The sequence below is a fragment of the Dysidea avara genome, chromosome 6, assembly GCF_963678975.1.
Source record: "Dysidea avara chromosome 6, odDysAvar1.4, whole genome shotgun sequence".
In the NCBI taxonomy this organism is placed as follows: domain Eukaryota; kingdom Metazoa; phylum Porifera; class Demospongiae; order Dictyoceratida; family Dysideidae; genus Dysidea; species Dysidea avara.
The window spans coordinates 34,400,271-34,423,947 of record NC_089277.1 but is presented as its reverse complement, the minus strand read 5'-3'; the positions used below and the strand labels follow the sequence as shown (position 1 = coordinate 34,423,947).

The 23,677-nt window shown below is 38.1% G+C and overlaps 1 protein-coding gene across 1 annotated transcript in view; it reads right to left on the bottom strand.

Annotated features, from left to right (window-relative positions):
* LOC136257832 (uncharacterized) overlaps positions 1-22,627 on the bottom strand; it is a 101,632-nt gene extending 79,005 nt beyond the window's left edge. Inside the window, exons 1-2 of the mRNA XM_066051131.1 lie at positions 22,476-22,627; positions 2,626-2,907 (exon numbers count right to left, since the gene is read on the bottom strand). Coding sequence (XP_065907203.1) covers positions 2,626-2,907; positions 22,476-22,557 — 364 coding nt within the window. The 5' untranslated portion in view covers positions 22,558-22,627. The remainder of the gene's footprint in view (positions 1-2,625; positions 2,908-22,475) is intronic.
* Between the last annotated feature and the right edge of the window lie 1,050 nt (positions 22,628-23,677).

Genomic DNA, 23,677 nt, shown 5'->3' with positions numbered 1-23,677 from the left:
ATCAGTAGCGCATGTGATGCATGGTGGAAATGGCGAAGGAGTGTTGAGTGGTTGAGGCAGACATATTAAAAGGCAGCAGCTGTGATAAACTTGAGTGGTCATGTTATACATGTGTGAGGTGAGCACAAACAGTGAATAGTTGATGTATATTTATCTGATGAACGGTTTGTGTATTTGTCACATGTTGCGGGCACGTGATGTCTTGAATACATTGGAGAACAAGTCAAGTCTAAAGTTACTGACATCAACAGGAGGACCGACCGAGAAAATAATGTATGCCCTGAAGGAAGTATTGCCAACTAAGCGACTTGAGTGTGGAGGGTTCCCATGTACTAGAAAATTTGAAGTTGGCTGTCTGGAAGTGAAGATTAAGTTAGTATTAGCTACAATAGGTTTATAGTTTCTATAAGCTGATTAAACATCAATATGTAGGTTTTAGCTAGTTAGATGCACAAACAGCACCTTTTAATGTTACTGCCTAAGGGTGTATTTTGTGTATGCATGATTTTCGTTCAGACGTGGTCTAGGGGGAAGCACCCAGGCCTCCCCCCAAGAATATTCCACTTTTTTGGTCTACAGCTAGGCCCTGGCATCACCAAAGGTCTGGCTACACCCTGCACACCGGCACTTACAAATCTAGCATTAGATTCATAACACTGAGCATTGGTGAAAATGGCAATGTAATGCTCTAGGGACTTCCCGACCAATGGAAGATTCCATGATTCATCTAGAGGTTTTGGTTGCTGCAGGTTAACAATGACCTACTTTGATGATAACACTTGCTGAATGAGGACCTTTTGGCTGTTCCTCGGGCTGTTCATGTTTTCTTTCACCACTTCTAGTTGTTTTAAAATCTTTTCAATATTCTCAAATGTAGACTTCACATTACTGCTCCTGCTTGTTGCTACTGGAAGAAACTGTAATTGGGAATACAATGTGTCAGTGATTAACTCCCTTTCCCAAAATTATCTGTAAGGAACTTATAGCAGTATCATAATTTTCATTGGTAACATATACCACTGACAGCAGTAGCAGCAGGCACCACACAACACCTTTTAAATAACTAACTTTGTAACAATAGGTAAATCTTGTTCGTGAATGGTTGAATTAACCAAAACTCCTGCCAATCAAGGACATTTCCATCAAAATTAGGTAAATTAACCTTCGGAAGCCTAATCTGAGGGGTACCCTTATCCCTTTGTTCTGTATTTAGTAAAGGTTGTGAATGTTTTATCCAAGCCTGTGTTCCCCTTTCCTATTTTTCTTAAAACTTGTGACAAATGTCCTTGAAGACTGGCCACTGTTTCATTCAAGTTTAACAGCAGTCTAATTAATCTATCACCACCATCAGTAGTTCAGCAATATTCCTTTTCTTCCTCTAATTTCACATCACCTTTCATTTTATTTAGAAGCCTAAACCACTCTTCATTACATTTTTCACAGATGGCAACAATAGTTGAAAGCCGTTGAAATAGATCCTCAAGTTCTCGTTCTTTCTTCTCAAGGCTTGACACATCAATTATTGGTAAACAACTATATTTCTTGCCTGTTTGATGTAGCCTTGAAGACATGCCTTCATCAGTCCAACAAGACATCATATTGGAATAGATATTTAGGAAAATCTAGAGAATGTTCTCGATTACAGTCATTTCAGTGCGAGGCACCCATGTCTTCAGCTCGTTCTTGTTTACTTAGACCTTGTCACATCATTGTAGACTTTATACATATGACCTTTCATCCAGATAGGCAGACGCTAGGTGGGTTTTGGCACCACTATGTCGTATTTGCTTTGCAGTGAGGTATTTAGAGAAGACGTTTCCTCTGTCTCGTTATTTGGGTGACTAAACTATAATGAATTTGTTCAACATTTATACACAGTGCTCCTATATAAAGTACATCCATTACATAAAATTATAATAAGTTACAAATATATAACTCATTCTATGACATGTCCTCATTTCTGTATACATTTCTACATCATGTTTTGTTACTTTGTCTATTTGTACTTGCTTTGTTATACAATGCCATGGCAAACAATATGCAGTTTGTTAAATATTGTATCTTGCTATCCAAGAGCTGCAGATAGTATACGTAATCTAAAACAACTGAGCTGTGAAATAAGCATGCAACTCTAAAATCATAAGATGTAGAATAAAAGGTGCAGCCATGAACTTGCTGTGGGGAAAATTACTTTAACAAACTGTAAACTTCTACCGCAAATTTACTATTGAAAGTTTGATATGGCAGCTCTGTCAAAGTACGTATCTGATCATGCAATGCAATTGCACATCAGGTTATCATGTTGTAACTTCTTGATCTTCAGTTGGATATTAATATGTATTAAAGTGGTTCATACAAGTCACAGGTTTACATTAGGAGGTATATACATTCTATTCAAAGTCTATGGTATTGTACTTGCACTACTCTTTGTAATGGATCAATTAGAAATATTTTTCAAGGATTACATGTATGTATTGTATACATATGTGAATATCTCTGGGAAAACCAGTCTTATTGCCTATCTACAAGTATTGAAAAATGCTGGTTAAATCCCAATAAATTATACACTAGTAAATGTACACAAACGCTGTGCAAGTATACTGTTGATACAATGTATGTACATACCTGCATAGAGTTTTTCTATATCAGCAGCCAAAGCATGTAATTCTACAGCTGGTGAACGTAGACATTCTACCAACTGGTACCAACTGGCATTAGGATTACTCCGTAACCAGTACCAAAACATTTCTCTGCAACATGTCTTGTTGTCATTGTTGTTGGACTGGATAACATCTAACTGTGACTCTTGTTCTTCTTTCAGTAGCTTCACTCCTAACTCATACCATTTTGGTGATACATGAGGAACTACCAAATCAAGGATCTTCTTCTTTGTGGGCCTGCAGTTAGCTAAAAAATAAAGTGATATAATTATATAAAAAGATACATTTAATGGCTACACATTGCCATGTTTATTAATTTTATAGTACTCACAGAAACACATGTTATTGCACAAATATATGTGATCCAGTGAGCGAAAACTGGCCATTTTCACAAAATTCTATTTTGCTTTAAAAAGTACTGAACTAAACTGTGCAAAATATGCATGTTACATAAATTTTTTTGCACATTTTAATCGCTTTGGCATCTAAACCTATACACCACCAGTTCCCCTGTTCATGGGTAACAATAAACTGCTTGCTTTGAGCTTGTACAGCAATCAGTACATGAGTTATGGGTGCCTAATTACGAAGCTGTAGAAATAAAGTTTATTGTCATCATTTCATTGTTGGAATGGCCTTCTTCTTTGTCCACATGGAGATGCACAGGGAAAACACTATACTTGACTGATTGATGTGCCAGTTCATGGTGAACAGACTGAGCCAAACCCTATCTCTGTAGCTTGTTTCAGTCATGACTTATGATTGATTAAATAAACTGCTGTAATTTATTTGCCATATTGTTGCTGAACAAATTGAGTTCATTTCTGTTCCAACTGTCTAGTGCTATAACTCCATGATTATTGATCTTAAAAGGTGGAAACTTTGGCTGTTTACTCCTTTGTTACTACTATAGATGACAAAAAAGCAATAAAATGGAAGATGAGGCATATGCAAAAACAGCCGGTTTTTGATCAGCAGATCACTTATACATATGCATGCAGCAATCGATTTGGTGGGTTTCAAAGTTTCCATGGAATAACCAAGAGCACTGTTAATTTTACAATTTGCCTAAATCACTTTACACCATCACCAAATGGACTACCTACTGTAGCTTCAAGTTTTCACATGCACTAAGAGAAAGTTGGTTTGGATCTCAGTGAACTTTGTATTATGCTATGTGGTGAGTAAATATATTTCACATCCATTCCACAGTGTATATGCGTATACCCATAGTGGTACACTTGTAAGGCAGTAAATGTGTTTCCAAGTGTTCAAGTTTGACTATTCATATCCTCTTGTGCTTAACTTATCACATATTTGTGATCATGGAGGTTTGGGTTTTTCTGGCCACAACTATCACCCAAAACCTGCTTCATAATATCATCCTTGTGCCTTGACAGCATTGGCTAGGTATAACCAAGCCCAAAAGTGCCTTCAGAACAATCCTAAATGTATCCAATAGGTAGCTACAACATTAAATATATATATATATATATATCCAATGGAATTCTACTGACTGACTAACTGCCTGCCTGCCTGCCTCCGCCTGATTCCCTCAGACAAGCATGGCTAAGGCTACAGGCTTGATTATTTTAGTTTGACATCACTTTATCCCTAGATGTGACTTTGGCAAACCGCAGTACGTAAAAAGCGTGCATGTTGGGCTTACCTTGTCCTCCTTTATGTCTCTTTCTTTTTGCAGACAGTCTAGAGTGTAGGTTTGTGCTAGGATGATGCATGGCTTCCAGTTTGTATATGGGAATTTTCCATGGTAACAGGATTGATTGCGGATGTGTCACAATTGTAACTCCATGTAATGGGATGAAAATAGGTGAAAGCAAAGCATAATGGCCAATTCACTTTTGAGTCAGCAATTGATAGTTGGGGCACACAAATCGTCCACATTTTTATGGTGGCTGGATTGATTGCAGAGGTGCTGTCCTGCGGCTCTTCATGTGTACTGCTGTTCTTCATTTGTACTGCTGTGTAACGGGTTGAGCATGACTGAAAGCTAAGTATAGCAGCCACTTCACTCTCAAGTCAATAGTTGATAGCTGTAGCACATGCTCAGGCATAAACATTACATCTGGTGCCATCCTTTTTGTTGTATACATGGTTCATCAGTCATAATATTGTTACAAAAAGGTAAATAAACAAGTATAATACGAATTTTAAGCTTGGTTATGGGTCATAGAAAAGGTATGAAACAAGGGACATCACCTACACCTGCAGATATACTAGTGAAGATTTACTCCCTAATCAGGGCCAGAGGAAGTGGTCCTACCACTTTTTCAGCATTAATTTTAATAATACATATGCGAGTTGCTGATAGACACTGGCCGATTATGCTGGTGTGTTTTTGGGAATGATAGATGCTTAAAGCATCATGCAAGCATTGTGATATAATGCCAGCAGAATATTTATATCATATTGTTAAATTTTTTTCCTGTGACAATCAGATCTAAACATTATAAATAGAACAGTCACCCTAATAGAGCACTCAGGTACTTACTGATTTATTACTCAAATGCTTTATAAAACTCGCAAATATGAAACATAAATAGTTTTGCATGGAAGCGTACATAATTGAATGAATATTTGAGCACTGCAGCATAGCATGATAGGTTAAGACTAAGTATATAGTTTAGTGCCTAGTTTGCTATTCACTGAGTTGTGACTTCATAACATTAAAATTAATATAGTTTTCAGTTTTAAATGTTAGACTCATGCTGTATGCATATAGCCATAACAAAAGAGAACAATACTGTATTTACATGTGTTACAACTGTATAATATGTGACCGAATTTTGGAAAATTACCCATATTGGTGCATTTGACACCTAAAATATTTAATGATGAAATAACAAGCTTAATAGAGCCAATCTACTTGTTGATGATTGTAAGCCATTATCAATACCTTGAATTACCAGAAAATTCTTGAAATATTTTTAAAACTGTGTCCTGCTCTCATAGCTATACTCACTAAACATGAAATTTTTAATTATTTCAGGCACGCCCAAATGGGTGATTTTCCAAAATTCGGTTACATAATTATATTATTATTATTATTATTTAATGGACAATTAAAATACAAAATTGATTAATAGGCCAAAGGCCTTTGACAATGTCCATGTCCAGTTTCTCTCCAATATTGGTCTAGTGAGTGTTTGATAGAAGATATTGTTTTTGCCAGAACTACTTCGTCAGATAAGTCATTCCATGGTGTAAAGTTGAAAAAGTGTTGACCAATGCTTCTGCAAATTCTTTGTTTAAAAAGTTTCATTGGATGGCCCCTGGTAACACTGTCTTGTTGTAATGTAAAAATATCTTTTGGGTCAATTTGATAGTATGAGTTTAGTATCTTAAACACTTCAATTAGATCTCCTCTTTGTCGTCTACAAAAAAGTGAGTGCAAATCTAGTTCTTGAAGTCTACCTTCATAAGATAGTGTAGAGATAGATGGTATCAGCTTAGTAGTCAATGTCCTTTGCTAAATGAGGGCTCCAGATTGGGGCACAATACTCTAGGTGCGGTCAAACTAAAGTTTTGTACAGCAGTGTAAATGATGGTGCTGATCTATAATTCTTGAAGCTACGCTTCAGTCTTCCCAATACTTGGTTAGCATTACTTGCAATTTTGTGACAATGAAGACTTGAGCCCATGTCTGGTGTGATCCATACACCTAAATCTCTTTGTTCTGTTGTTAATTCTAGCTGACTATGAGCTCCTGAGGCCTGATCGTACAGGGTGTAGGTGTTGTGGTTTCCTCTACCTAAGTGTATCACGGTGCACTTTAAAGTATTAAACTTCAGTAACCAAAGTCTTGACCAGTTCGAGATAAAATTAAGGTCTTCCTGTAAAATATTGACATCTTGAGGTGTTTGGATAATTCTGTAAAGTTTAGAGTCATCAGCAAACATCTCTAGTGTACTTTGGAGTCCATCAGTTATGTCATTAACATATAAAAGTGGGCCAAGCACTGACCCTTGTGGTACTCCACTTGTAACATTCACCCATCTAGAACTGCTACCATTAAGAACCACACGTTGTTGTCTACCAATCAAAAAGTTCTTTATCCATGTGAGAAGGTTGCCATTGATACCATAAGATTGTAGTTTACTTATAAGTCGTAAATGTGGGACGGAGTCAAAGGCTTTAGAGTAGTCCAAATAGATAACGCCAACACCAAACCCAGAATCAACAGCAGCAGACCATTTCCTGTGACATTCTAGTAAGTTGGTAAAGCATGATTTATGTTTCACAAAGCCGTGCTGGTTTGGGTTGAGTACCCTGTGTAGGTCAAGAAAGTCCCACAGTTGTTCTATAATAATTGATTCAACAAGCTTACCTACTTGTGACGTAAGACTTATTGGTCTGTAATTAGATGGTTGCAATCTACTGCCTTTTTTAAGAATAGGTGTAACGTGAGCCTTCTTCCAAAGGTCTGGAAGTGTGCCAGAGTTTAATGATTGCTTTGTTAGTAAAAATAAAGGCTTAGCTAAAGAGGCAGCACATGATTTCAGAAAATGAGGATGTAAAGCATCAGGGCCAGGGGCCTTGTTTCCGTTCAAGGAAAGTAGTTTGTAAGAAATTAATGTGAACACAGGATGTAGCTACATATCAAGACACACGGTAGTGTGTCGTGCGGCCCAAGAAGCCGGCGCGCCACACCCGTGAGTATATTGACAGGAAGAACGAAAACGTCATTTTCACACCTTTGTATCTCAGTGATCACTTATCCGATTGGAACAGGATTTGCTACACAGTTGCCCGCCAGCCAGGGGAGTCCACATTCCAAATTTGAAGGAAATCGCTCGAGCCATTTCCGAGATACGAGCTGCCAAAGTTTCGTTGTTTTTCTTCGTTTTTCGTCGTCTTTTCGCACACTTGCAAAAATTGCTATAACAAGCAAACGCGTACTTCGATCGCCATAAAATTTGGCACACAGAAAGGGAGTCCAACGGCGAATCCTAGCATCAAATTTGGTACAAATCCGATGAATGGTTCAGGAGTTATGACTGATTATTCGCGTAAAACAAGATCGATTTGTTGTCACGCCTACAGGGTAAACCGCTTCATGGAATGAGTTGAAAATTGCTATGTAGATGGAGTAACCATCGTATGAGTGCCTTTTGGTGGTTTGAAAGGAATCGAGATAAAGACCATGGAGATATGACACAAAACCCAACCTGTGTCACAATTACGCGATCGATTTTTATGAATAAAAAAAGTATTAGTTTTCACGCCTACTAGGCAAACCGCTTAGAGCAATGAGCTGAAAATTGGTGTATAGCTGGAATAATCTTCATAGAAAGTCCTTGCAGTAGTACAGAAGAATCGGATTACAAACCATTGAGTTATGATTCTATCCGTGTAGCAAATGCGAGATCGAGATACTCTAATAGAACAGTCACCCTAATAGAGCATTCGGCTAATTTATTTACTCCATTATAGAATTTTATTGCATCACAAGTTATTCTGTAGGGAGTTCAGCTGCAAACAGTTAATCTTATAGACAGTTCAGCAAGAAGCAAGTCATCATGTGTAGAGTTAAGCAAATATATCACTATAGAGATTCAAAACATTACAAGTCACACTGAAGAAAGTTCAGCTATAAACAAGTCATGCACCCTGTAGAAAATTCAGCTACAATTAAGTCACTCTCTAGAGAATTCAGCTACACAGAATTCAGCTACACACAAGTCACTGTGGAGAGAGTTCAGCTACAAACAAATCACCCTGTAGAGAGATCAGCTACAAATAAAACACTTTGCACAGTGTTCAGCTACAACAAATCAACCTTTAGAGCGATCAGCAATGAACAAATCAACACAAATCTACCTGTAGAGAGATAAGCTAGAAACAAATCACCCTGTAGAGAGTTCAGCTACAAAAAATCACCCTGTAGAGGGTTCAGCTAAAACAAATCAACCTGCAGAGAGATCAGCTACAAACAAATCACCTTATAGAGAGTTCAGCTACAAACAAATTACCCTGTAGAGAGATCGGCTACAAACAAATCAACCTGCAGAGAGATCAGCTACACACAAATCAACCTGTAGAGAGATAAGCTAGAAACAAATCACCCTGTAGAGAGTTCAGCTAAAACAAATTAATATGCAGAGAGATCAGCTACAAACAAATTACCTTATAGATAGTTCAGCTACAAACAAATTACCTTGTAGAGAGATTGGCTACAAACAAATCGCCCTGCAGAGAGATCAGCTACACACAAATCAACTTGTATAGAGATCAGCTACAAACAAATCACCCTGTAGAGAGATCAGCTACAAACTAGACACAATGTAAGGAGTTCAGCTACAAGCAAATTACCCTGTAGAGAGTTCATCTACAAATAAATCAACCTGTAGAGCAATCAGCTAGAAACAAATCACCCTGAAGAGAGGTCAGCTACAAAAAATCACCCTGTAGAGAGAAACAAATCACCCTGAAGAGAGGTCAGCTACAAACAAAACACTTTGCAGAGAGTTCAGCTACAAACAAATCAACTTGTATAGAGATCAGCTAAAACAAATTACCCTGTAGAGAGATCAGCTACAAACTAGACACAATGTAAGGAGTTCAGCTACAAGCAAATTACCCTGTAGAGAGTTCATCTACAAATAAATCAACCTGTAGAGCAATCAGCTAGAAACAAATCACCCTGAAGAGAGGTCAGCTACAAAAAATCACCCTGTAGAGAGAAACAAATCACCCTGAAGAGAGGTCAGCTACAAACAAAACACTTTGCAGAGAGTTCAGCTACAAACAAATCAACTTGTATAGAGATCAGCTAAAACAAATCAACCTGCAGAGAGATCAGCTACAAACAAATCACCTTATAGAGGGTTCAGCTACAAACAAATTACCCTGTAGAAAGGTCGGCTACAAACAAATCAACCTGCAGAGAGATCAGCTACACACAAATCAACTTGTAGAGAGATCAGCTACAAATAAATCAACCTGTAGAGCAATCAGCTAGAAACAAATCACCCTGAAGAGAGGTCAGCTACAAAAAATCACCCTGTAGAGAGAAACAAATCACCCTGAAGAGAGGTCAGCTACAATCAAAACACTTTGCAGAGAGTTCAGCTACAAACAAATCAACTTGTATAGAGATCAGCTAAAACAAATCAACCTGCAGAGAGATCAGCTACAAACAAATCACCTTATAGAGGGTTCAGCTACAAACAAATTACCCTGTAGAAAGGTCGGCTACAAACAAATCAACCTGCAGAGAGATCAGCTACACACAAATCAACTTGTAGAGAGACCAGTTACACACAAATCAAACTGTAGAGAGATAAGCTAGAAACAAATCACCCTGCAGAGAGTTCAGCTACAAGCAAAACACCCTGTAGAGAGTTCAGCAACAAAGAAACCACCATGTAGAGAGTTCAGCTGCAAACAAATCACTTTATAGAGAGTTCAGCTACAAACAAATTACCCTGTAGAGAGATAGGCTACAAACACATCAACCTGTAGAGAGATCAGCTAGAAACTAGACACAATGTAAGGAGTTCAGCTACAAGTAAATCACCCTGTAGAGAGTTCAGCTAAAACAAATCAACCTGCAGAGATCAGCTACAAACAAATTACCATGTAGAGAGATTGGCTACAAACAAATTACCCTGTAGAGAGATCGGCTACAAATTAATCAACCTGCAGAGAGATCAGCTACACACAAATCAACTTGTAGAGAGATCAGCTACAAACAATCACCCTGTAGAGAGATCAGCTAGAAACTAGACACAATGTAAGGAGTTCAGCTACAAGTAAATCACCCTGTAGAGAGTTCAGCTAAAACAAACCAACCTGCAGAGAGATCAGCTACAAACAAATCACTTTATAGACAGTTCAGCTACAAACAAATTATACTGTAGAGAGATCGGCTACAAATTAATCAACCTGCAGAGAGATCAGCTATACACAAATCAACTTGTAGAGAGATCAGCTACAAATAAATCACCCTGTAGAGAGATCAGCTAGAAACTAGACACAATGCAAGGAGTCCAGCTACAAGCAAATCACCCTTTAGTGAGTTCAGCTACAAACAAATCAACCTGCAGTGAGATCACCCACAAAAACGCACCTAGTACAGAGTTCAGTTACAAACAAATTACCCTGTAGAGAGATCAGGTAGAAGAATTCACCTTGTAGAGAGTTCAGCAACAAAGAAACCACCATGTAGAGAGTTCAGCTGCAAACAATCACCCAGTAGAAAGATCAGCTAGAAGAAGTCACCTTGTAAAGAGTTCAGCTACAAAGAAACCATCATGTATAGAGTTCAGCTACAAAGAAACCACCATGTAGAGTGTTTAGCTGCAAAAAATCACCTGTAAAGAGTTCAGCTAGAAACAAATCACCCTGTAGAGAGATCAGCTATAAGAGGTCACCTTGTAGAGAGTTCAGCTACAAAGAAACTACCACATAAAGAGTTCAGCTGCAAATAAATCACTTGTAGAGAGTTCAGCTACAAATAAATCCCCCTGTAGAGGGATCAGCTAGAAGAAGGTACCTTGTAGATAGTTCAGCTACAAACAATTCACCCTGTAGAAAGATTGGCTAGAAGAAGTCACCTTGTAGAGTGTTCAGTTACAAAGAAACCATCATGTAGAGAGTTCAGCCGCAAACAAACCACCTTGTAGAGAATTCAACTACAACAAATCACCCTGTAGAGAAGAAGTTACCTTGTAGAGAGTTCAGCTACAAAGAAACCATTATGTAGGGAGTTCAGCTACAAAGAAACCACCATGTAGAGAGTTTAGCTGCAAACAAACCACCTGTAGAGAGTTCAGCTAGAAACAAAACACCCCGTAGAGAGATCAGCTGGATGAAGTCACCTTGTAGAGAGTTCAGCTACAAAGAAACCATCATGTAGAGAGTTCAGCTGCAAACAAATCACCCTGTAGAGAGTTCAGCTACAAAATAATCACCCTGTAGAGAGTTCAGCTAGACGAAGTCACCTTATAGAGAGTTCAGCTACAAAGAAACCATCATGTAGAGAGTTCAGCTACAAAGAAACCACCATGTAGAGAGTTTAGCTGCAAACAAATCACCCAGTAGAGAGACCAGCTAGAAGAGGTAACCTTGTAGAGAGTTCAGCTACAAAGAAACCATCCTGTATATAGTTCAGCTACATTTCAAGTCACCCAGTAGAGAGATCAGCTGCAAAAAAATATCCTGTGGGGAATAATGGGCATGTAATAAATATATGTATATAATTTGTATAATTACTAATAAAATCAAAAATAATTGAAGTATGTATTACAAATCTTCTTTAAGTTCTTTTCTTCTTCCTGTGGTAAAGAAAAAAACACACAGGTTGAAAAAGCCCCAAAGCCAGCCATAGGCCGGCTTTGCAGTATACAAATACAAAAAGAAGTGATATCTAATCAAAAACAGCCAAGCTGTAAAAAAGGTGTGGCCCCCAAAAAGGCCTTGGTGAAAAAAGATGTGAAATTCAAGGTGGCGGCCAAGAAATGGCTGAGATGGTAGGTTAATGGTTAAATTTTAATAACGACAATTCAGGTGAATTTTGTGCCGCTTGGTCTTGGCACCAAATTCACCTGAAATGTCGTTATTAAAATTTAACCATTAACCTACCATCACAGCCATTTCTTGGCCGCCACCTTGGATTTCACATCTTTTTTCACCATGGCCTTTTTGGGGGACGCACCTTTTTTTACAGCTTGGCTGTTTTTGATTAGATCAAGACACACGGTAGTGTGTCGTGCGGCCCAAGAAGCCGGCGCGCCACACCGTGAGTATATTTACAGGAAGAAAGAAAACGTCATTTTCACACATTTGTATCTCGGTGATACCTCATCCGATTGGAACCAAATTTGCTACAGAGTTGCCCGCCAGCTAGGGGAGTCTACATTCCAACTTTGAAGGAAATCACTCAAGCCATTTCCGAGATACGAGTGGCCAAAGTTTCGTTTTTATTTTCTTCGTTTTTTTTCTACTTCTTCGTCTTGCAAAATTGTTATAAAACGCAAACGCGTACTCCGATCGCCTTGAAATTTGGCACACAGAAGGGGAGTACAAAGGCGAATCCTAGCATCAAATTTGGTGCAAATCCGGTGAATGATTCAGGAGTTATGACCGATTATTCGCGTAAAACAAGATCGATTTGTTGTCACGCCTACAGGGTAAACCGCTTCATGGAATGAGTTGAAAATTGCTATGTAGATGGAGTAACCATCGTAGGAGTGCCTTTTGGTGGTTTGAAAGGAATCGAGATAAAGACCATGGAGATATGACACAAAACCCAACCTGTGTCACAATTACGCGATCGATTTTTATGAATAAAAAAGTATTAGTTTTCACGCCTATACTAGGCAAACCGCTTAGAGCAATGAGCTGAAAATCGGTGTATAGTTGGAATACTCTTCATTGAAAGTCCTTGCAGTAGTATAGAAGAATTGGATTGCAAACCACTGAGTTATGATTCTAAAGCCAACTCCGTGTAGCAATTGCGAGATCGAGATACTCTAATAGAACAGTCACCCTAATAGAGCATTCAGCTAATTTATTTACTCCATTATAGAATTCTATTACCATATTCTGTAGGGAGTTCAGCTGCAAACAGTTAATCTTATAGACAGTTCAGCAAGAAGCAAGTCACCCTATAGAGAGTTCAGCTACAAATATATCGTTGTAGTGATTCATAACATTGCAAGTCACACTGAAGAGAGTTCAGCTATAAACAAGTCATGCACCCTGTAGAGTGTTCGGCTACACTCTCTAGAGAATTCAGCCACAAACAAGTCACTGTGGAGAGAGTTCAGCTACAAAGAAACTATTTCAGCAACCAAAATACTACTCTGTAAAGAGTTCAGCTATACAAACAAGTTACTCTGTAGAGAGATCAGCTAGAAACAAGAGAGAGTTCAGCTAGAAGAAGTCACCCTGTAGAGAACTCAGCTGCAAAGAAACCCTGTAGAGAGATCAACTACAAACAAATCACCCTGCAGAGCATTCAGCTATAAACAAATCACCCTGTAGAAAGTTCGGGTACAAACAAATCACCCTATATACAGTTCAGCTACAAAAAAAATCACTCTGTAGAGAGTTCAGCTACAAAGAAGTTATGCTACAGTGAGATCAGTTTGAAACAAGAGGTTTCAGCTACAAACAAATTAACCTGTAGAGAGTTCAACTATGAACAGATCATCCTGTAGATAGTACAGCTAGATACAAGTCACCCTATAGAGAGATCAGCTAGAGGAAGTCACCTTGTAGAGAGATCAGCTAGAAAAAGTTGCCTTGTAGAGAGTTCAGTAACAAAGAAACCATCCTGTAGAGAGTTCAGCTACAAACAAATCACCCTGTAGAGGATTCAGCTGCAAACAAATCAACCTGTAGAGAGTTCAGCTACAAACAAATCAACCTGTAGAGAGATCAGCTCGAGGAAGTCACCTTGTAGAGGGATCAGCTAGAAACAAGTCACCTTGTAGAGAGTTCAGGTACAAAGAAACCACCATGTAGACAGTTCAGCTGCAAACATATCGCCTGTAGAGAGTTCACACAGCTAGAAACAAATCACCCTGTAGAGAGATCAGCTAGAAGAGGTCACCTTGTAGAGAGTTCAGCTACAAAGAAACCATCATGTAGAGAGTTCAGCTGCAAACAAATCACCCTGTAGAGAGTTCAGCTACAAAAAGATCACCCTGTAGAGAGATCAGCTAGAAGAGGTCACCTTGTAGAAAGTTCAGCTACAAAGAAACCATCATGTAGAGAGTTCAGCTACAAACAAATCACCCTGTAGAGTGTTCAGCTACAAAAAGATCACCCTGTAGAGAGATCAGCTAGAAGAGGTTACCTTGTAGAGAATCCAGCTACAAAGAAACCAACATGTAGAGAGTTCAGCTGCAAACAAATCACCTTGTAGAGAGTTCAGCTACAAAGAAACCATCATGTAGAGAGTTCAGCTACAAAGAAACGACCATGTAGAGAGATTAGCTGCAAACAAATCACCTATAGAGAGTTCAGCTAGAAACAAATCACCCTGTAGAGAGATCAGCTAGAAGAAGTCACCTTGTAGAGAGTTCAGCTACAAAGAAACCATCGTGTAGAGAGTTCAGCTACAACGAAACCACCATGTAGAGAGTTTAGCTGCAAACAAATAACCTGTAGAGAGTTCAGCTAGAAACAAATCACCCTGTAGAGAGATCAGCTAGAAGAGGTCACTTTGTAGAGAGTTCAGCTACAAAGAAATCATCATGTAGAGAGTTCAGCTGCAAACACATCACCCTGTAGAGAGTTCAGCTACAAAAAGATCACCCTGTAGAGAGTTCAGCTAGAAGAAGTCACCTTGTAGAGAGTTCAGCTACAAAGAAACCATCATGTAGACTCTGAGAGTTAAGCTGCAAACAAATCACTCTGTAGAGAGTTCAGCTAGAAGAAGTTGCCTTGTAGAGAGTTCAGCTACAACGAAACCACCATGTAGAGTATTTAGCTGCAAACAAACAACCTGTAGAGAGTTCAGCTGGAAACAAATCACCCTGTAGAGAGATCAGCTAGAAGAGGTCACCTTGTAGAGAGTTCAGCTACAAAGAAACCACCATGTAGAGAGTTCAGCCTCAAACAATTCACCGTGTAGAGAATTCAACTACAAACAAATTGCCCTGTAGAGGGATCAGCTAGAAGAAGTTACCTTGTAGAGAGTTCAGCTACAAAGAAACCATCATGTAAAGAGTTCAGCTACAAAGAAATCACCTTGTAGAGAGTTCAACTAGAAGAAGTCACCTTGTAAAGAGTTCAGCTACAAAGAAACCACTATGTAGAGAGTTTAACTGCAACAAATCATCAGTAGAGAGTTCAGCTAGAAACACATCACCCTGGTGAGAGATCAGCTAGAAGAGGTCATCTTGTAGTGAGTTCAGCTACAAAGAAACCACCACATAAAGAGGTCAGCTGCAAATAAATCACTTGTTGAGAGTTCAGCTACAAACAAATCCCCCTGTAGAGGGATCAGCTAGAAGAAGTCACCTTGTAGAGAGTTCAGCTACAAAGAAACCATCATATAGAGAGTTCAGCTACAAAGAAATCACCCTGTAGAGAGTTCAGCTAGAAGAAGTCACCTTGTAGAGAGTTCAGCTACAAAGAAACTATCATGTAAAAAGTTCAGCTGCAAACAAATCACCCTGTAGAGAGTTCAGCTACAAAAAGATCACCCTGTAGAGAGTTCAGCTAGAAGAAGTCACCTTGTAGAGAGTTCAGCTACAAAGAAACCATCATATAGAGAGTTCAGCTACAAAGAAAGCACCCTGTAGAAAGATCTGCTAGAAGAAGTCACCTTGTAGAGTGTTCAGTTACAAAGAAACCATCATGTAGAGAGTTCAGCTGCAAACAAATCACCCTGTAGAGAGTTCAGCTACAAAAAGATCACCCTGTAGAGATTTCAGCTAGAAGAAGTCACCTTGTAGAGAGTTCAGCTACAAAGAAGCCATCATGTAGACTCTGAGAGTTAAGCTGCAAGCAAATCACTCTGTAGAGAGTTCAGCTAGAAGAAGTCACCTTGTAGAGAGTTCAGCTACAAAGAAGCCATCATGTAGACTCTGAGAGTTAAGCTGCAAGCAAATCACTCTGTAGAGAGTTCAGCTAGAAGAAGTCACCTTGTAGAGAGTTCAGCTACAAAGAAACCATCGTGTAGAGAGTTCAGCTACAAAGAAACCACCATGTAGAGAGTTTAGCTGCAAACAAATCACCTGTAGAGAGTTCATCTAGAAACAAATCACCCTGTAGAGAGATCAGCTAGAAGAGGTCACCTTATAGATAGTTCAGCTACATTTCAAGTCACCCAGTAGAGAGATCAGCTGCAAAATAATATCCTGTGGGGAATAATGGGCATGTAATAAATAGATGTATATAATTTGTATAATTACTAATAAAATCAAAAATAATTGAAGTATTAAAAATCTTCTTTAAGTTCTTTTCTTCTTACTGTGGTAAAGAAAAAACACATGGGTTAAAAAACCCCCAAAGCCAGCCATTGGCCGGTTTTGCAGTATACAAATACAAAAAGAAGTGATATCTAATCAAAAACAGCCAAGCTGTAAAAAAAGGTGCAGCCCCCAAAAAGACCATGGTGAAAAAAGATGTGAAATCTAAGGTGGCGGCCAAGAAATGGCTGTGATGTTAGGTTAATGGTAAAAATTTTAATAACGACAATTCAGATGAATTTTGTGCCGCTTGGTCTTGGCACCAAATTCACCTGAATTGTCGTTATTAAAATTTTTACCATTAACCTACCATCACAGCCATTTCTTGGCCGCCACCTTGGATTTCACATCTTTTTTCACCATGGCCTTTTTGGGGGACGCACCTTTTTTACAGCTTGGCTGTTTTTGATTAGATAGTATATTGCTAGGGAATTTACAGCTGAACATAGTCTCAGGTTTAATTTCATAGCATGCAATTTTGAAAATTTCCTGGAGGATCATGCCCCCAGACCCCCATAGCATTCACACAACAAAGTACTCAGTATTTCATAGTTCCTACCCATTGGCCTGACCACTTTAGAATTGCTTCCTCTGGCCCTGCTAATCCAGTTATGGGTATAGACTGATGTAGGTTTTAAATGTCCATTAGTATATATCCGCACAAAAACAACCAAGCTGTAAAAAAGATGTGGCCTTTAAAAGTCTGGGTGAAAAAGTTGTGAAATCAAAGGTGGCAGCCATCACATGGCTGCAATCATGTTAATACTAATAAATTTTAACAATTATTAAATTTTATTAGCATTAACATCATTGCAGCCATTTGTTGGCCACCACTTTTGATTTCACAACTTTTATTTTCACCCAGGCTTTTCAAGGCTGCACCATTTTTCACAACTTCACTGTTTTGTGCAGATATTACTTCTTTCTGTAATTGCAAGTTCCAAAGCCAGTCTATGGTTGACCTTGATAATTCCTTTTAATTTTCTTCCCTTTACTACAGGACTGTGTGGCTATATGAAGAACTGAAATAAGATGAATTTTAAAGGTGCATATACCCCAATAATGGCTAGGCAGATTCGATTCAAACTAGGAATGGAAGATTCCCTACCCTGAAGAAGCTTCCAATGCAGAATTAGTTAATTATACCTTTCAAGCACTGTGGAGCTACAGATACATGAAAACTTTTATTTAGATTTTTATTATTTTTCCTAGGGTTACCAGCACACCTTGCCACCACCCTGACATCACAGAACTATATGATAATACTCCTTCCAAGGAGAGCACGTATTCTGTAAAATACAGTACTGAGTAGCATGACCCATACCACCCTTAATGTTGAAATCTCAATTTTGTTGTTCATACTTCCGTTGTTTCTCATATTCAAAACGTCGATAAACTATGGTGAGGATACTTGGGTACCATGATGAAGGTGCAGTAGCCTTAACTTTGTCATAATATAATATAATATACTATAGTCATAATTGTATAACCACATATAATGAGTATAATTACAATTGGGGAATGAAGGAGGTGGGGAAATAAAATCATTCTCAATTAAAGTACATTCCACTCTTGTCCTTAAAATCATCTAATGATCTGCAATCAACAATATGCGAAGGCAAATCGTTCCAGAGCTTAATTGTAGAAGGGTTAAAGCTAAATTTGTCATCAAAAAATGCCTTCACATGTTTGCTTACCTCCCCAGAATCCTGAAGCATAAACATTTACAAGAGCTCCATCCTCATTATTAGCTGTTGCATATCGCAGGCAGATTCTCACCTGTAAAGGATGCATGAAAACGGCATTCTGGTTCCGTAAAATGGGTATGTTGCCTGCCCATACTGGCTGTACTTGGCCGCATGACATGGCTACTTTCATAATTTTTGTAAAATGTTCTAGAACAATCTAGCTGTTCCTTTGTAGATCTATAAAATTATGAACTTGACTATTGAGTAGATTTTACCTAGAATTTTCATTTATAAAGTAGAAATAAAGTGAGGTGAACAGCTGTGATAGTAGTGGCTCAATGGTTAAGGATTTGGGTGTTCAATATGGAGGCTGCTGGTTCGAATGCTAGTCAGTAACTTTTTTTTGACATTTTGATTCACCTTTTTTACCATGCGGCAACTACTCTATTAAAGCATTCCAACCCCGCGATTTACAGCTGTTTGGTTTTTGCCATGCAACTCTGTCAATGCGATTTCTTTTTAAACCAATAAAGGTTTCAGCTAAGATGGTTAACCTATACGCATACCGATTTTTAAGTTATTTCCATAAGTGGTTTACTGTGTAGGCATGACAACAAGTCAATCTTTTTTAACACAAATAATTGTCCATAGCTCTATTAGTATTAATCAGATTTGCACCAAATTTGGTACGTGATTGTGCTGCTATGTATTCTTAAAGTATTCAACCAAAACTCAAGACAATAGAGCAACCATTTGTGTTTATATAAAGTGTACAAAAGAAGAATCTAAGCCCCCCATCCCCTCAAACGAAACGAACTAACAAATAAAAAAAGAAATTAAGCCAAATTTTGAAGGCTTATATTTCACGACAGTGTTAAGCAATCTTGCTCAAATTTGGTATGTGGGGTCCTGAAGGTGGAGGGCATTTGTAGTATAAAAATGATTCCAAATCGAGAAGGGAACATGGAGCTATGTATACATGAAAACCATATTTTGTTTTTTCCTGTAAATATACTCATGGTGTGGTGCGCCAGCTTTCTTGGTGGAATGACATACCGTGTGTCTTGATCTGTAAGTGTAGATAACCTCCCTACTTTTTTCTATGATCCTCAATCTTAAGCTTCCCTACTTTTTCTATGATACCTAATCTTAAAATTTCTGATTTTCCTTATACTTGTGTATCGTACTGTATAGTAGGGACCACAAGGGTTTGGGCATGGCCCATGAAGAAACATCACCCAAAAACTACCCTCATCTTTCCCTGGCAATGATGAGGCAGTATTGGTTAGGTAAAACTAAGTCCAAACTAGCCTTCAGAATGACTCAAAACACTTTCAACAAGTTGCTATAAAATTTAAAAGAATTATTTTTTAAAAAAATGGAATTTTCTGTTGACTGGCTTACTGACTGAGTAACCGACTGACTGGTATATATACCTTCAGACATTAACAACTAAGGCTACGGGCTTGATATTTTCACTGTTCAATGTTATTTCAGCTGGACACATACATTTTGGCATCATACAATGCATTCATCATGGACTTACCATGGAGTTTGTAAAAGGCGGAATAAGGAATAGCGGAATAACGGAATAACTCGCATCACAACGAACGGGCATTTATATGGCTTATGCAATGTTAGGGTGATTGCACTGTTACAGCTGTGAACTCATCCCTCGTAGATATCCTTACAATGTAGGGTGATTGCATGTACTGTTACAGCTGTGAACTACACTGCTTCGTCACTCATAAATGTCCTAGCGAAATGATTACTATTACTATACGCTCTTACTACTACTGTATGTAGCTAAGCTAGAATATACAGTAGTTAGCTATTAGCTTCGTTTTCGAGTCTTAATCCTTCCAGTGGAGGGATGAAACAAAACGACTGCCACGCCCCCTTTGCTCATGATGTTGGTACCATACTTAACATACAGTACCCGCTTAAGAAGTGCAAAATTACATTTGATTATAGCTCTTACTAGCTACTACTGTATGTAAAGTATGGTACCAATGTCGAAAGCAAAAAGGGGTGTGACAGCCGTTAAGGATGAAGACTTAAAACGAAACTAATAGCTAACTACTGTATATTCTAGCTGCGCTAGCGCAATGATACTTAGCTACATACAGTAGTAGTAAGAGCATATAGTAATCACTTCGCTAGGACGGCTATGAGCGACGAAGCAGTGTAGTTCACAACTGTAACAGTACACGCAATCGCCCTAACATTGCAAGGATATCTACGAGGGATGAGTTCACAGCTGTAACAGTACAATCACCCTAACATTGCATAAGCCATATAAATGCCCGTTCATTGTGATGCGCATTATTCCGTTATTCCGCTATTCCTTATTCCGCCTTTTACAAACTCCCGACTTACCAGTTTGTGTCCCATTCATCTTTGCTGACATCGAAAGGTGTTGATATGGCTGTAGTGCATGATGGCTTCCCTTCTTAATAGAAACTGTCTGTATTTGCAGAGGTGTTATTTGAACAGTTCTTGATTCATAATGCTGTGTAATGGCTGACTACGAAGCGTAATTGATAACTGCAGCACATGGCACCATTTCTTTCTTTTGATGCAGTATGCTTGGGTTCAACATTCATAATAGTATTATTTTACAAGAAAGTTAACAAACAAGCAACAAAAAATATTAGAATTTTCAACTATAGTAGGGACCATATAATATAGCGCATTGTTTAAAAGCACTGAAACAAGTTGGAGTAGCTATACTGCAAAATATTAAATCACAGTAAAACAATGAGAAGTGTTATATCCCTACTATGCCCAAGATAACATAATGGAAATGCACAGTAGGGATATAATACTTTTAATAGTTTTACTGTGATTTAATATCATGCACTACTACAGTTGTTGATGTACTATGATTCCTGCTATAGTTGAAAAATCCAAAAATTTTGTGTCTACTTTTTGTTTACTTTTCTTTGTAAAATAAAATAATTATGACCGGTGAACCCACACATACCACATCAAAAGAAAGAAAAGTTGCCTTGCAACCCAGCAATCTTTGTTGTCAGCTATGTTCGACCTGTTACACAGCATTATGAATCAAGAACTGCTGGAAAAGCACTTCTGCAATCAAAGTAGCCACTATGAAAAATATGGGGTGCCATTTGTGTCAAAACTCCACTTTTTTTAGACATTGTGTTTTTCATGGTTATTTACATACATTTCATGGTTTTTTGCAAATAATTGTAGAATATGCATGGTTATTTACGAAAAGCATGGTTATTTATGAAAAGCATGGTTATTTATGAAAAGCATGGTTATTTACAAAAGCATGGTTATTTACGAAAAGCATGGTTATTTACCAAAAGCATAGTTATTTACAAAAGCATGGTTATTTACGAAAAGCATGGTTGTTTACAAAAGCATGGTTATTTACGAAAAGCATGGTTATTTACAAAAGCATGGTTATTTACGAAAAGCATGGTTATTTACAAAAGCATGGTTATTTACGAAAAGCATGGTTATTTACAAAAGCATGGTTATTTACGAAAAGCATGGTTATTTACAAAAGCATGCATATGGTTATTTACAAAAGCATGGTTAAGCTTATTTACCAAAAGCATAGTTATTTACAAAAGCATGGTTATTTACGAAAAGCATGGCTGTTTACAAAAGCATGGTTATTTACGAAAAGCATGGTTATTTACGAAAAGCATGGCTGTTTACAAAAGCATGGTTATTTACGAAAAGCATGGTTATTTACGAAAAGCATGGCTGTTTACAAAAGCATGGTTATTTACGAAAAGCATGGTTATTTACGAAAGCATGGTTATTTACGAAAAGCATGGTTATTTACAAAAATAAATACTAAAAGGGGTGGGTTGAATACCGGTAAACCAATGCATAATATCCGCCCTACAAAGGGTCACGCCCTTTATCACTAAATTCCTTTGTGGTCACTGGCCGTCTTCTGTTCGTGAGCGATGTACGTACGTAGCTACACAGTACGTCGTGCAGGTTTTTTCTATGCAATAGACAGTGACGCCCTAGTTCGCCGTAATAGGAAAAAACTGAACGACGTACTGTGTACGTACTTACGTACATCATTTACGAACACAAGACCAGAGACCACCACAGAGAAATATATGTCGTAAGACTAATAATGAACTAGTCATAGTTAGCCTACTTTATGTGTAGCTATCACTCACGATCTATCATTGAGGACTGCTGACTCTGCTCCACACGTGTTGCTTCTGGGGGACCACTGGAATCACCAGCACCCTGGGACATATTGCCAAAACACAAGTTTGAACCTTCGAATTACGAGAACACGAAACAGGATTTTTTTTAAACGCCTGAAATTAATATTGTCCGCGCTTATGACTACATTCCTCGGGGCGCTTATACTAAAAATTATGAATTAACCACAGTACTTATCTTTAAATTTGGTATTATGCTCCACGGCTACTCCAAGCAGCAACAGCAGCAACAGCAGCAGCAGCCATAATAATTATGTATGCATATTTAAAGACAAATAATATAATAGTTAAAACGCTTTCTTAAAGTATGAATCATGATTCTGTAATCAGCCCATACAAGTATGGAAGTGAATTGAGTCAACAATAATGTTGTAATTTTACTTGCTTTTCAAGAGCATTTACATGGGAACTGTATAAAATATCTTATAGCTACGGCACATTTAAACAAGAAGATCATTCTTCAATAACTCATCATGACTTAACAATAGCTTCAATAGTAAACTGAGTGTAGGCATGTATAGATCATTACCATAATATTATGTGAGCGAATTTGTAATAATAATAATAATAATTAACTTTACAGTGTACATATACCTACATACATACAAGTTGCAGATGTTGGTATGATAGAATTGGGACATATGGCAGCACACTGATGGTCCACTGACATCCTGTGTCAGTGGCCGGAAGCTAAATTGTAGTAGTGATTAGCTACAAAGTTTACTTACTTACCTAAAAGGGGGGGGGGGGGAATTAACAGTTAAAGGGAGTTGAAGTTAGGTTGGTGAGGGATCTTTGAACACTTTGAGCATGGACATAGAAATGAAAAAGAGCAGGTGTTGTTGGAGGTGAAATTGGCAGTGAAATGATTCCACAGATAATCTAAAAGTTTGGCCTTTATCTTGAGTGGGTTGTCCTGGTAGTTGATAACGGGAAGGGCATTCCAGATGCGAGGAAGCCGGTTAAAATAAAAGTTACTAGTGGAATTGTCTGGTGATCTTGTTTGGAGTAGCTTGTTTCCAGAAGCTAGACATGTGTGACCAGTTGCAAATTTAATGAAATTATTGATGTCAAATCCATTGTGGGGGTTGTGGAGATTTTTAAGAAAGAACATCACATCATTTACATCAAGAATGTACATCAGGGGTAGC